General features: G+C 50.1%; 1 protein-coding gene across 2 annotated transcripts; it reads left to right on the forward strand.

The window, feature by feature from the left end:
* Positions 1–186: 186 nt before the first annotated feature.
* Positions 187–9925, forward strand: brd3a (bromodomain containing 3a). Of its 2 annotated transcripts, XM_067232036.1 has the most exons (12): positions 187–266; positions 1552–1880; positions 2060–2197; positions 2310–2594; positions 2802–3164; positions 3492–3620; positions 3781–3969; positions 4664–4720; positions 5462–5670; positions 6309–6586; positions 7690–8468; positions 8733–9925. In XM_067232036.1, the coding sequence occupies exons 2-11, from the start codon at positions 1701–1703 to the stop codon at positions 7803–7805; spliced, it is 1944 nt and encodes a 647-aa protein (XP_067088137.1). In that variant the 5' UTR covers positions 187–266; positions 1552–1700; the 3' UTR covers positions 7806–8468; positions 8733–9925. The 2 variants fall into 2 exon arrangements, with proteins under 2 accessions (XP_067088137.1, XP_067088138.1); XM_067232037.1 differs by lacking the exon at positions 4664–4720.
* Positions 9926–14204: the final 4279 nt, after the last annotated feature.

The raw sequence follows: 14204 nt of genomic DNA on the forward strand, positions 1-14204 counted from the left end.
GCCTGACACCTATAGATTTGTTTTTGTGTATGATCAAAACTACAGCTGGTACCGGTGTCACGTTAAAGCACGAGGGGTGGGGGGAATTAGGCCCTCAGACAGACAGCAGCTACAATGTAACCATGAATGTAAAAACTGTGAAATCAAACCTTGGGTCACAGCGCATGAGCAGGCGACATTGTATACCTCATCTTCATGCTGCTCGTCCTCCTTGGAGCCACCTGAACCGCCAGCTACAAACACAACCTCTTGGAGGCCTCGAGGAAGTAATGCATTTAAATATTAATATTTCCTGTACAAGCAAGACTTTTGTGACTTATATGCGGACTTAGCTAGGTCTGCCGTAGTGCTATGAAGCCATTGCTAAAATGCTCGTTGAGCTATGTAGCTAACGGCAATAACTAAGCCAAGAGTTAGCCGTATTTGCTAACTACCTAGCCTGCAATGTTTTTCAACAACGATTCTTGCATTGACTGTGCATTTGCAACAATTTAACAAAGCCAACGCATTTAGCATTTTCCTGGCTGAATGTTAACAGTTCAAGGGGACCCAAGTTTGCAACACATGTAGCTTAGCTCGCTAGTTCTCCAATAACACACACTCTACAGCTACCACGATTGTTTCCTAGCCAGCTAGCCTCTCGGTACTAAACAAATTGACAAGCAAGCTAGCAGGTTAGCTAATGTGGTGTATGCCCGCGCCATCTTTTGGGAAATGTGTTGCAACGGAGATATAAACTAGTTTTTTTAATCTTTGGATGATTATATGTGTGGATCTGCAACTTACTGAATCAACAAAAGTCGCATTTTAATAACGTGGGTGTATAAGGAAATCTTTTTGACTTCAGTGCTTGTCTGATAGTGTGTTGCTGTCCTCGCGGGTTGTAGAGCCGTGTAGTTCAGCACCCCCGCGTGAACTCAAGTTAGCTATGTAGCTAGCTGTGTACCGAGCACGCAAAGTGAACTACTGTAGCTACCTAACTAGTAATGCTGTTTTTGGTGGAAAATCATGAAAGCTAAATTAATTAACTGGCAACAATAATGCAAAATGTCGTTTTTGTGCGTGGTGTGTGTTGAGCGTTTAGTCCGCTCACTAGTTGGAACCAGACAAATGTGTTTGTTTACGCGGGAGGCGCGTTCATGCTATTCGCTGAAATAGAAACATTGCATGATTGTTGCGTGTTTACAAAGTGGAAAAATAAATATTTGAAAATCAAATTTTCTGAAAACAAATAAAAAAGTTATGACTGCCGAGTTAAGTAATTATTATAGCAATATTATTATTTGGGAATTAAAACAAACTGTCTGTCAAGCAGTATCATAACTGTACTGTAAAGAACGTAATACGATATCCTGCTTTGCTGCAGTTATATTCAGAGGTTGTACATCCCTAAATATAAACTATATTTATCATACCTATATTTAGCCATAACTTTTGTTTTTACATAGTTAAAAGCAATACTAGTGATCCTAAGAGGTTCGTGGGGTCACAGTTGTGCCTGCCCACTCAGACTTCCCAGCCCGTGAACGTCTCCCACTTTGTTTAACGCAGGTCACGACTTGGGCGACGTGATGTAGCCCTCGCTGGCTCCCCTCAGAACACACAAAGAAGAAATACAAAACTCCCTGAAGAAGAAGGTTTCCATCCGGCCGACGTGACCCGGAGATCCCCCACTCCTCACGTTCCATCGCAGCCCCGTCATGTCTGCAGTCACCTCCACCCCCCCACCGCCCCCCCCGGAAGTCACTGACCCGACCAAACCAGGCCGTAAGACCAACCAGCTCCAATACATGCAGAACGTGGTGGTCAAGACCCTTTGGAGACATCAGTTCGCCTGGCCTTTTTATCAGCCTGTGGACGCCCTTAAACTGGGGCTGCCGGTGAGTCCGGGGACAGGGGCGCTGGTTTCATTACACTCACATCCTGCCCACTTTTTGAGAAGTGCTAATCTGCTGATCTAGGCTACGTTGTCTGATCTGCGCAGTGTTTACTTTTGTCACTGGCGTTCCCGTGTCAGTTTGTGGGTCCAAAGTGACGTGAGCGTGCTGTTCCTCCTCAGGACTATCACAAGATCATCAAGATCCCCATGGACATGGGCACCATCAAGAAGCGCCTGGAGAACAGCTACTACTGGAGCGCCCAGGAGTGCATGCAGGACTTCAACACCATGTTCACCAACTGTTACATCTACAACAAGGTGAACCACAAGTCCAATGAGACTCCAGGCGATATTTCTTTCGTGTTTCCGATCTTTCCCCCCGTAACCTCCCCCTCTCACCCTCTCTTGTGTCCTCCTCCCGTCCTCCCAGCCCACGGACGACATCGTCCTGATGGCCCAGGCCCTGGAGAAGATCTTCCTGCAGAAGGTGGCCATGATCCCCCAGGAGGAAGTGGAGCTGTTGCCTCCAGCACCAAAGGTCAAAGTGCGTAAGAGCGGGCCGGACGCCCCTCTCACCCCAGGCTCCCCGCCGTTGTCCATCTCGGGGCCCACGTCCCCCGTGTCCCAGACGGCCCTCACCTCCCCCACCCCGTCCGTCACAACCCCCACCAACGCGCCCGCCGTCCAGAACTCGCCCATCACGCCCGTGGTCAAAGTAAGTGGCCCGAGACTCTTAACCGTGTCTTTTGATTTGCGTGCTTCTGATCTTTGGTTTTCCGTTGTACGACGCTTCAGCAGACAGCTTCAGTGTTTTGAACTGAATTTCACCCAAACATGTTCTTCTTTTCTCTCTCTTCTTTTTCTGTCATCTGTCACCTCCTCTCTCCCTCCCTCCCTCTCCCTCCCCCTTCCCTCACGTCAGAAAGGGGTGAAGAGGAAAGCGGACACGACCACCCCCACCACCTCCGCCATCACGGCCGGCCTCGGCGACTCTCCCCCGGAGGGCCCCAAGCAGGGCAAGCCAGGGCCCCGGAGGGAGAGCACCGGCCGGCCCATCAAGCCCCCGAAGAAAGACCTGGAGGACGGGGAGGCTGTCCAGCACGCCACCAAGCGCAGCCGCTTGACGGAGCAGCTCAAGTACTGCGACACCATCCTGAGGGAGATGCTGTCCAAGAAGCATGCGGCCTACGCCTGGCCCTTCTACAAGCCTGTGGACGCTGCAGCCCTGGAGCTGCACGACTACCACGAGATCATCAAACACCCCATGGACCTCAGCACTGTCAAGGTGACACACACACACATACACTGTACTGGACCTCAGCACTGTCAAGGTGACACACATACAGTATAGACACACATACACACACAGTATAGACACACATACACACACAGTATAGACACACATACACACACAGTATACACACACATACACACACAGTATACACACACAGTATAGACACACATACACACACACACACAGTATACACACACAGTATATACACACATCAACACACAATACACATGTGTATGTATATACACACACACACACACACACAATACATAAATAAAACCCATATATTGTCTCAGTAGTCTAACTCCACTCTCTCTACAGAAAAAGATGGATGGTCGTGAGTACCAGGATGTGCAGGTGTTTGCCGCAGACGTGAGACTAATGTTCTCAAACTGCTACAAGTACAACCCCCCCGACCACGAGGTCGTTGCCATGGCTAGGAAACTCCAGGTACAAGCGCAGGACGTTTCTTATTTTTCGGATTGCAGTCGTTGAACCGTTGGAAGTGATTGTTTTCCCAACGAGTGCAACTTTGGTCAACCCCCTCTCCCTTCCTCTTCTACTGTGTGTGTGTGTGTGTGTGTGTGTGTGTGCGTGCGCGGCCCACCAGGACGTGTTCGAGATGCGTTTCGCCAAGATGCCTGACGAGCCGGCAGAGCCTGCCCGGCCCGGAGGCCTGCTGAGCCGGAACACCACCAGCAGCGCCGACTCCTCCTCCTCCGCCTCCGACACCTCCGACTCGGAGGAGGAGCGCGCCTCGCGCCTGGCTGAGCTGCAGGAACAGGTGGGAGCGGAACAGGTAGGTACCTCCGCGCTCCCCTCGTTCCTCCCTCCCCCTCCTCCCTCACCTGACTCTCTCTTCCCTCTCCACCGTCCCCCTCCTCCCTCACGTGACTCTCTTCCCCCTCCCCCTTACTCTCTCCACCCTGCCTCCCCCTCCTCCCTCACCTGACTCTCTCTTCCCCCTCCCCCTTACTCTCTCCTCCCTCCCCCTCCTCCCTCACCTGACTCTCTCTTCCCCCTTACTCTCTCCTCCCTCCCTACCTCACCACCTCCACCCCTTCCTCTCTGAACGGGACCCACCAATGGCGTCCTTTCCTGAGGCGGAGTGGGAGGGGCCAGCATCAACCCATGCTGCCATGCCCCTCCCCCTCCTCTCCTGCTCAGACATGCAAACCATGCGCGTCCTCGGCTGATTGGTCATCCTCTCCCCCTCCCCCCGTCCCAATTCGATAGATCTGAAATTTAACCCTCTACCGCTGTTAAATTGTGCATTCCAATGCACCTTATTGCAAAGACGGGTTGCATGCACTACCTGAAAAATGTCAGTCCCCTCTACCTCTCTCTACCCAAAAAGGCCATATTAACCTTTTAAAAACAGTCACACTCCTTATAGCTGTACCGGGAGCGTGTGTTTTTAGTTTTAAAATCGTCACCGTGGATGTTTGACTGCTAACCCCTGTCCCTTTATCTCCCTCTGGCTCTCTCACCAGTGCGTGGAGCGCCCTGATGGTATTGGGGAAAAAAACGGGTGCACCAAGCATTACCAGGTGATTTGCTCCTCTCTTCACAGTCCTCCCCCCCCCCCTCTCTCAAACCCGGGTTAGCAGAATGATGATGATGATGTAGCCTTAAGATCTTCCTCACCCTGCTCATGGAGAGTTTCCAACCTCCAGGCCGACCCTTGCTTAGACTTAGACAGCTTCAGTCTCCTCTGAGAGGCCGTTCTCGTGCCACAGCACATGCAGACACGCATTCGAAACGCATCGAAGCAACAAAACGACACAGCGAAAATCTCAAGATCACCTGTCGCAGCCATCACAAACATCATCACTGCATCGCAGCCCTAGGTCAGAACGTCCTCACAGCTAGCTGGTGGACCAGAGAGAGGCGGGGTTGGAGGGAGAACCTTCCGGAAGGAGGCTTTCCAGGGGCAGGGTGCGTCCCTGCTGTAGACCCCTTAGGTCTGGCTTGCTGCCCCAGTGCAAGCGGTAGAGGGTTAATAACAGGAGGTGGATGGGCATCAGTTGATGTAGCGCTGCTTTGCGTGCGTGTGTGCGTGTGAGAAAGCGAGCATGTATACTGTTTGTGTGGTAGTATATTAATGTAGGTTTGTTTCTTCTTTGCTGTTGTTGCCTTATGATGTCGAGCTTGTAGAAACTCTGTTTCCAACCGGAAGGATACAATTCAATCTGACAGGAAGTTCCACTTCCTGATTCCTGAATTTAGCTCCTAACCAACCCTGTGGAGGGACAAAGTGTTTCTAACTCGTCCTTCCAACTCGTCCTCAGCTGAAAGCCGTCCACGAACAGCTAGCCGCTCTCTCTCAGGCCCCCGTCAGCAAACCAAAGAAGAAGAAGGACAAGAAGGAGAAGGACAAGAAGAAGAAAGACAAAGACAAGCACATCAAAGCCAAGAGCGGCGAGGAGGACAAGGCCAAGCCAGGCCAGACGGGAAAGAGGAAGAAAGGGCCGTCTAGGAAAGCCAACAGCACCAGCAGGTACGCTCTCTCTCCTCCCTCACCTGACTAACAGCACCAGCAGGTACGCTCTCTCTCCTCCCTCACCTGACTAACAGCACCAGCAGGTACGCTCTCTCTCCTCCCTCACCTGACTAACAGCACCAGCAGGTACGCTCTCTCTCCTCCCTCACCTGACTAACAGCACCAGCAGGTACGCTCTCTCTCCTCCCTCACCTGACTCTCTCCTCCCTCCCCCTCCTCCCTCACCTGAATCTCTCCTCCCTCCCCCTCCTCCCTCCCCCTCCTCCCTCACCTGACTCCCTCACCTGACTCCCCTCCTCCCTCACCTGACTCTCCTCCCTCCCCCTCCTCCCTCCCCCTCCTCCTCACCTGACTAACAGCATCAGCAGGTACCTTTCTCTCCTCCCTCACGTGACTCTCTCTTCCCCTTCCCCCTTACTCTCTCCTCCCCCTCCTCCCTCACCTGACTCTCTGGATGACTCCCCCTCCTCCCTCACCTGACTCTCTCCTCCCTCCCCCTCCTCCCTCACCTGACTCTCTCCTCCCTCCCCCTCCTCCCTCACCTGACTCTCTCCTCCCTCCCCCTCCTCCCTCACCTGACTCTCTGGACGACTCCCCCTCCTCCCTCACCTGACTCTCTGGACGACTCCCCGCAGGTCAAAGAAGGGTGGGCGGGGCTACAACTCTGACGAGGACGAGGAGTCTCTGCCGATGACGTACGACGAGAAGCGCCAGCTCAGCCTGGACATCAACCGTCTCCCGGGGGAGAAGCTGGGCCGAGTCGTCCACATCATCCAGTCCCGCGAGCCCTCGCTGCGGGACTCCAACCCGGACGAGATCGAGATCGACTTCGAGACGCTCAAGCCCTCCACGCTCAGGGAGCTGGAGAGATACGTCAAGTCCTGTTTACAGAGGAAGCAGAAGAAACCTCAGCGTGAGTCCTGCCCTCCTCCCTGACTCTCTCTCCCCCCTCCTCCCTGACTCTCTCCTCCCCGACTCTCTCTTTCTCCCCCAACTCTCTCTCCCCCCTCCTCCCTGACTCTCTCCTCCCCGACTCTCTCTTTCTCCCCCAACTCTCTCTCCCCCCTCCTCCCTGACTCTCTCTCCTCCCCGACTCTCTCTTTCTCCCCCAACTCTCTCTCCCCCCTCCTCCCTGACTCTCTCCTCCCCGACTCTCTCTTTCTCCCCCAACTCTCTCTCCCCCCTCCTCCCTGACTCTCTCTCCTCCCCGACTCTCTCTTTCTCCCCCAACTCTCTCTCCCCCCTCCTCCCTGACTCTCTCCTCCCCGACTCTCTCTTTCTCCCCCAACTCTCTCTCCCCCCTCCTCCCTGACTCTCTCTCCTCCCCGACTCTCTCTTTCTCCCCCAACTCTCTCTCCCCCCTCCTCCCTGACTCTCTCCTCCCCGACTCTCTCTTTCTCCCCCAACTCTCTCTCCCCCCTCCTCCCTGACTCTCTCCTCCCCGACTCTCTCTTTCTCCCCCAACTCTCTCTCCCCCCTCCTCCCTGACTCTCTCTCCTCCCCGACTCTCTCTTTCTCCCCCAACTCTCTCTCCCCCCTCCTCCCTGACTCTCTCCTCCCCGACTCTCTCTTTCTCCCCCAACTCTCTCTCCCCCCTCCTCCCTGACTCTCTCTCCTCCCCGACTCTCTCTTTCTCCCCCAACTCTCTCTCCCCCCTCCTCCCTGACTCTCTCCTCCCCGACTCTCTCTTTCTCCCCCAACTCTCTCTCCCCCCTCCTCCCTGACTCTCTCCTCCCCGACTCTCTCTTTCTCCCCCAACTCTCTCTCCCCCCTCCTCCCCGACTCTCTCTTTCTCCCCCCTTGACGCTCTCTCTCTTCCTCGACTCTCTCTCTCTCTACCTCTCTCTCCTCCCCAAACTCTCTCTACCTCTCTCCCCCCCCCAACTCTCTCTCTACCTCTCTCTCTCTCCTCCCCAAACTCTCTCTACCTCTCTCTCTCTACTTCTCCTCCCCTGACACTCTCTACCTCTCCCTCTGTCTCCGTGTGTCTCACGTGCTGTGGTGTTCCTCCTCCAGAGAAAAGTGGCTCTGGGCCGGGCAGCGGGGCGTCTCGTGTCAGCGGCGGCAGCAGCTCGTCAGACAGCAGCTCCAGCTCCTCCGGCTCCAGCTCGGACAGCAGCGACAGCGACTGACACGCCGTGGCGGCCGCCGGGGACCGCCGCGCCTCACTCGGATTTCTACCTTTTTCATTTTAACAAGACATTGTATGCAGTCAGTTGTTTCTCTCCCTCTCTCCCCTCCCCCCCACTCCCACCCCCTGCTCGCCTGGCCCTGCCGTCTAAAATATTTTGTAAGAGAGACACAGAGACAGAAAAGAGAAAAAACTATAAAAATGTATTGTCATGTCAATACACATACTTTTTTCAAGAAATACCTTTTATGGAGGGGGACAAAAAAAAATGTAGGGAAAAAAAAGATGGGGAATTATAGATGTCTTGACAGGGTTCTTGTTTCCAGTGACCTTCCAGGGATGCGTTCAGAAAAAACGACCAAACAAAATCTTTAAAGGAAGAAAAGCGAGATTTGTATTCTTCTGGATGAATGGAAGTGTTCTTCGCCCAGAGTATCAACATCAATATGCAATTTGAAGGAGTTTCTGCATAGTTACCTGGAAGGAACAGCTTCTTTACAATCTCTGCCCCTGTAAGACCTGTCACACAGTCAGCTCGCTGCCTTGTCCTCGTAACTTGTATTTATCACAAAGACTCACATTCACAACTTCCACCTCATCTTCAGTAAGATTTGGACTTTGTGTTCGTAAAAAGAACAGTTTGGGTATATTAGCGGGGGGGGGGGTTTTCTCAACGAATTGCAACTACGTTGTAACTTCAGAGGATTTTGGGCCAGACATGTTTTCTAGATTATCCAAGTAATGGGGATTTCACTGAAAAATGTGGTTGTGTTTCTTTGCCATGGTAACCGACCTGGTCTTACTTCAGTACTTCTGGTCCTGGATTTAATTGTAGCTAAGATGTCTGACTGCATCAGGTAGACAAGAAAACATTCAAGTACATTAATCTTGTATTTCAATGTAGACACTTAAGACACTTAAGTAGAAGAAGAAAAAACAATAAAAAACGCAACTCAGACTCCAGATATAGTATCCTCTCAACTTGTCCTGAACAAGACGACCACTAGACGTGATGGCTTTCCCGTAAGCCTAAATCTGTTTGCTGGCCTCCCAACCGCTCTACCATCCTTACTGATGAATGTATGATGCTTGGAACACCTTCTCTACTTAAGACGGCCAAACATGTACATAAATGACCTGTGTTGACCATAACGCTGGAACAGCTATCACTGAACACTTACTGCCTGCAGCCGCCGACTGTCGGCGCCGTTTCCAAACAATGACGATCTTGTACTCTGGTTTGTTTTTATCGTCGATGTCATTATAACGAACCCAAAACAATAGCGATGCGCGTCTTCCTCTCAAGTACGATAGAAAGAGTTGATTTCTGAATGTATCTGTCTTTTAGCAGGTCTTGTTTTACAGTCACGATATGGTGTAGCTTTTTTCTTATAACAACTTCTCATCTATTTTCGGTAAAGTCTATTTGAGACTTCCCTCAACTTTTTTTCATCAAGGTGATTAAACGGTTAATATATAATAAAGAAGCCCAGAAAGGATGCGTATGAAAAATCCCATCAACATTTTAATTGTCCTCTTCTCCTGGAAGCTAGACAAGTATTTGCGTAGAACATTTATGAAGGCCCTGTTAAAGGGAAATGTACATTTTATTTTTGTGGTCATGTTTCTGATTTAGTCTACTTACCAATGTTGTTCTCCGAAGCCCCATCAGATTTTTTCTAGGAATGGTATCTTTAGGATGTGAAAAACAAAAGAAAAATATATAAATATATATATATATATATATATAGATAAATATATATATATACAACTTTTAGTTAATTTTTAAGCCCTGGTCAGACTATTATAATAGTTCTTTTTATATTTTGAAAAGCAAATGTTTACTTTTTATTCTTGATGTGCATGCAACATTTATTGTAACTTTCTTATACCTTTTTTGAGCCGTTTATAGTATCCTCCTGTACATGTCAGTTATCAAAACAAATCAAGAATTCAGTGTTGGTAGTTTTAGGCCTGTTTATTGCAATATGGGCCTGACAGGGGGGAGGGGGTTGGGGACTGGAGATAGAAGCTAACATTTGATGTAACCGCTAACCTGGAATCGGGTTCGTTTTTGTTTTGCTGTTGTTTTTTTCGTAAATAAATGACACAAAGATCCTTCCAGATGCCTCTTTATTTTGTGTTTACGTGCCAGTGTATCCAGCCATTACCGATTAGGTCCCTTCAACATAACACCGAGTTGTTTTGTTTTTTATTGTGAGATATGACAAATCCTGCAGCTGGACTGGGTTGTATTGACCTCGACCAGCATATGGCAGCCATTAACGGGCGGGAGGCCAAGCCAGATCATGAGGGACAGCTGTTATATCCAACAACCGCTACATCATTTCATACAGCATTTAACAACTAGTTCTGTACACCCTCTCTGTAGCCTATAACAGACGGACTATTTCGTTGCTTGTATCGATGGACCCATAAGCGGTCTGAAGGAGGGTCGTTGCCAGGGAAAAACCCTTTCAGTCGCTGCTTGCAGTTCAGTGATCAACCCATAGGTGGCAACCATACCTCGCTGTATCTTGAGGGGCCAGACAACAGAAGATATACGCCAATAGGCTACATAAAACCCACACATTTAAAAAAAATGTTGTTTAAGTGGATTACAATCCAGACACTTTCTTATCACTTTATATTGTTCCGCGAAGACATACCCTGATATAAAGTCTAAACATTTGTCAAATGGTGCATAGTTCAGCCTCTTGTTTCAGAGGGATTTTATATGGGGCGGTTAATCACTGTCCGCCCTGGACAAAGTTGTGGCCGGGTTAAGGCTGTTGCTGTGGGCCGTGACCCGCCTCTGAAGCTGGGATGTGGGCCTCGCCACTGCAGCGTCCCGGCAGCCCCGGGCCATGATGGATCAACTACGGGACTTTAGTGACAACTAGTCATACCACCCCCTCGCGACCATCCGTCACCCTCCAGGACCAAGGCAATACGTAAGAGAAACACTCCACATGCGGCTACATGCGGTTGTAAATGTCCACGGCACTGTAGTTTGACCTGGTAGAATTCCCGAGATTGCCTTTATGAAAGGGCACAATGGGAGTCAATGGAACCGGGTCCAGTGTGTTTTTCTCTAAATCATTTGAGGTAGCCTATTGAAATTCTCAAACTGGTAGTCGTTTACAAACGCTGACGTGTTCATGCGTTTTACTGTCACGTTTCGCCATTGATTGGCTACACCTTTTCCAGGTGCAATTACTGGCAAGCCATGTCCGGGCGCGAGGCCAATGCGATGTAATTTGAGCTTCATGCGTCAGATGGCGCAAGACATCAATTTTTTTCCAATGTAATGAAATCATAATGCATAATCTATAATCAATTGCAGCTCAATACTGCCTAGTGTTATTGACAGCAAGTTGTTAAAAGTTGTAATTGCACAACATTTCTTGTTGCGAATTGTGCTATTATAATAGGGTCTATCCACACGAGACAGCTATACAGTATATCGCCGCCCACTATACCACCAGGCAAGCGCGCGTTCACGCTCTTCCTCAAGCCCTCCAATGTCGCGCGGCAGGGGAGTTGGACTGCAAAACATCACTCTGCTAACAGCGGACGAGGAGGAAAGGAAGATTAGGACGGAGGGAACAAGAAAATCACGCAAAAAACATCGTGCGGACTCTGTCCAAATTCCCCTTTACAGCAGTTACTATTCTGAGAAAGCATCTGGCGAGATCGTCTGGAAGGAAATCTTTTCCCTGGACATGTTTCTGTTTGAGTTTCCACGGAGAGATGTTTCGAAGGCTTTGAGGAGACCGAGGAGGTTGTGCGAGGCTTTGTAAGACATGTATTCAGATTACGTACTACGTAGCCTATCTGTATGACAACTGCTTATTGTGGTGATACATAATTGCCCTCAAGGCAACAAACGAAGTATCAACGGTAGCCTATAGACTTACAAATGCAAAGCTACGACGCTCTGTGAATGAGAGAATCAGACACAACCGTACAGCGGTCCGAAGTTCTCAGAGAAAACGTTGGTGATAATTTTCAGAGAATTATACATCTAAAGGTCACTGCTGATACAATATGCACGCGAGAAGGGCCGTGGGGAACTATACACCCAACATCTAAAGATTTAAATGTGTATCTACTCTATAGATTATGTCATGAATACAAAGCACTTTGGATATGCAGAAAACTTTTGAGAATGAAGAAAAGGAAATTGCAGTTCCAGTAGCTCATATAGCCTGTTTACTTAGAAGTCGCCAATTTACTGGATTATAGGCTACTCGCAGTTTGCCAAGTAAACTGTCAATCATTGCCCTTGTCCCACTGCGATACGAGGTGGACATATTTTGGATTTGGAAAGATAACACTTTAGCCTACCAAAGCGACCGCACACGTGACGTGGATTCTAAATGTAACGCAATCGTGAAGTTATCGGTGCTGCAACCGTTCCCGCGGTGTCTGTGAGATCGAGATTTTAACCTTATAACTGGTGAAGGGATTGCTTCCGCTGCGCGCTGGAAACCGCGGAATTACCCCCCCGGAGACGTTTGTCGAATTTGAGTGCCGAACGCGCTCAGTCCCCACAAGCCGCGATGGAGGAGTGGAGACAATGCGGCCGGTGGCTGATAGACTGCAAGGTTTTGCCCCCGAACCACCGGGTTGTGTGGCCGTCTGCCGCCGTGTTCGACTTGGCCCAGGCGCTACGAGACGGAGTTTTGTTGTGCCAAATGTTGCACAATCTCTCTCCTGGCTCTGTGGACCTAAAAGAGATCAACTTCAGACCTCAGATGTCACAGGTGAGTCAGTGTGTTGTCCACCTGCGTCTTCTTCCCTGCCAGCAAAACCAAACCCGTAAATGTTCAAAACACTGAGAAAAAGTTAAAGTGGATCAATCATTGACTTTGGTGAAGAGTTTGTCTGTTTCGCTATCTCAACAGACCATGGTCTGCTGTTTACTGCACCTTATACAAGACTTTACAGCACTTTGCGCATCTGTTAAAGAACGTCCATGTCTAACCAGATGAACACTGGCCCTCCCCAAACACACGTAGCTACCGCTAGCGAGCACAGATCCAGATGTCATTGCATTATGTGACCTACAAAACCACACAAGTGACCTCTTTGGTATTGAGCACGTATCGAATGGAACTATTTCAAAAGGGTTCAAATTGGTTATCATTGATCTACATACAGCTGTTGTCCAGTTCTAGTGACTAACATGCAAACAGTCAGGCACTGTGGAGTAAGACACGTGTAGCAGTGGAGTTCTCCCCTATTCAGACAATATCTTATCTCTGAGTATTTATCAAAGCTCTAGTTGCATGTTAAATGCCAGCTTTGGCAGGAGAGAGAGAGAGAGAGATCCACTGAAGTCACTCTGGTAACACGGCCGTCTGCCAGAGTGCTTTACAGAGAACTGAAGAGAGCTAGTCACCTCGTTATGAAGTGTGTCTTTATCCAAATGTAAGGATAGCTTGCTTGTTTGATCGGGGGAGGGGGGGGGGGGGGGGGTATTTAAGGTGTGTGTGTGTCTTTGTGGGAGAGGAAGTTAGTGTCTACCTACATTGACCTCAAAGCGTATCTTAGTTCCCTGACTTCAAAAAAAAGGAGGGAAGTGAGGTTTATGTAACATGCTCAGCGGAGGGACTGTGGGCTGTGTGGCACAGCTGTACTTACCCGGCCCTGTTTCTCCCTGAGACTGGTCTGAAGAGGACTGCAGCGGCCCTGCTCTGCACGGGGGAGGGCTGTGGAGCTGGTGGGTGGTGGTGGGGGGCTGTGGAGCTGGTGGGGGTGGGGGGCTGTGGAGCTGGTGGGGGTGGTGGGGGGGCTGTGGAGCTGGTGGGGTGGTGGGGGGCTGTGGAGCTGGGGGGGGGTGGGGTGGGGGGGGGGGTAGCCTCTGGAGATGGCTTGTGTTATCACCTCCATCTCATCTGCTTTGATTCAGCTCAGAGTGTTTACAGGGGCTCCTAACTCGCTAAACAAGATCTTCCTGGTGACATTGTTTTGGGTTGAATGGCTGCGTGTATATGAATGACCTAACTCACTGATATCCTAAACCTGTATTCTTCACACACCGGGAATGTGTGTGTGCCCTGTATGTTGCTTTCCGTCAGTGTGCAGTGTGCGGCTAGCCATGCCTAACTCTGTTTCTTCTGCTACTGCCTGGCCTACTTGATTACAAGGAGAAGGCTGGATGGCACACTTTGATCCGCCCACCAATCCCTTGTCGGGAGTGTGTGTGTGTGTGTGGGGGGGGGGGAGTGTGTGTGTGAGAGAGTGTGTGTGTGTGTGTGTGGGGGGGAGTGTGTGTGTGAGAGAGTGTGTGTGTGTGTGATAGAGTGTGTGTGTGTGTGATAGAGTGTGTGTGTGTGTGTGGGGGGGAGTGTGTGTGTGTGTGTGGGGGGGAGTGTGTGTGTGTGTGTGTGTG

The sequence above is a fragment of the Osmerus mordax genome, unplaced genomic scaffold (genome assembly GCF_038355195.1).
Source record: "Osmerus mordax isolate fOsmMor3 unplaced genomic scaffold, fOsmMor3.pri Scaffold_167, whole genome shotgun sequence".
Classification (NCBI taxonomy): Eukaryota; Metazoa; Chordata; class Actinopteri; order Osmeriformes; family Osmeridae; genus Osmerus; species Osmerus mordax.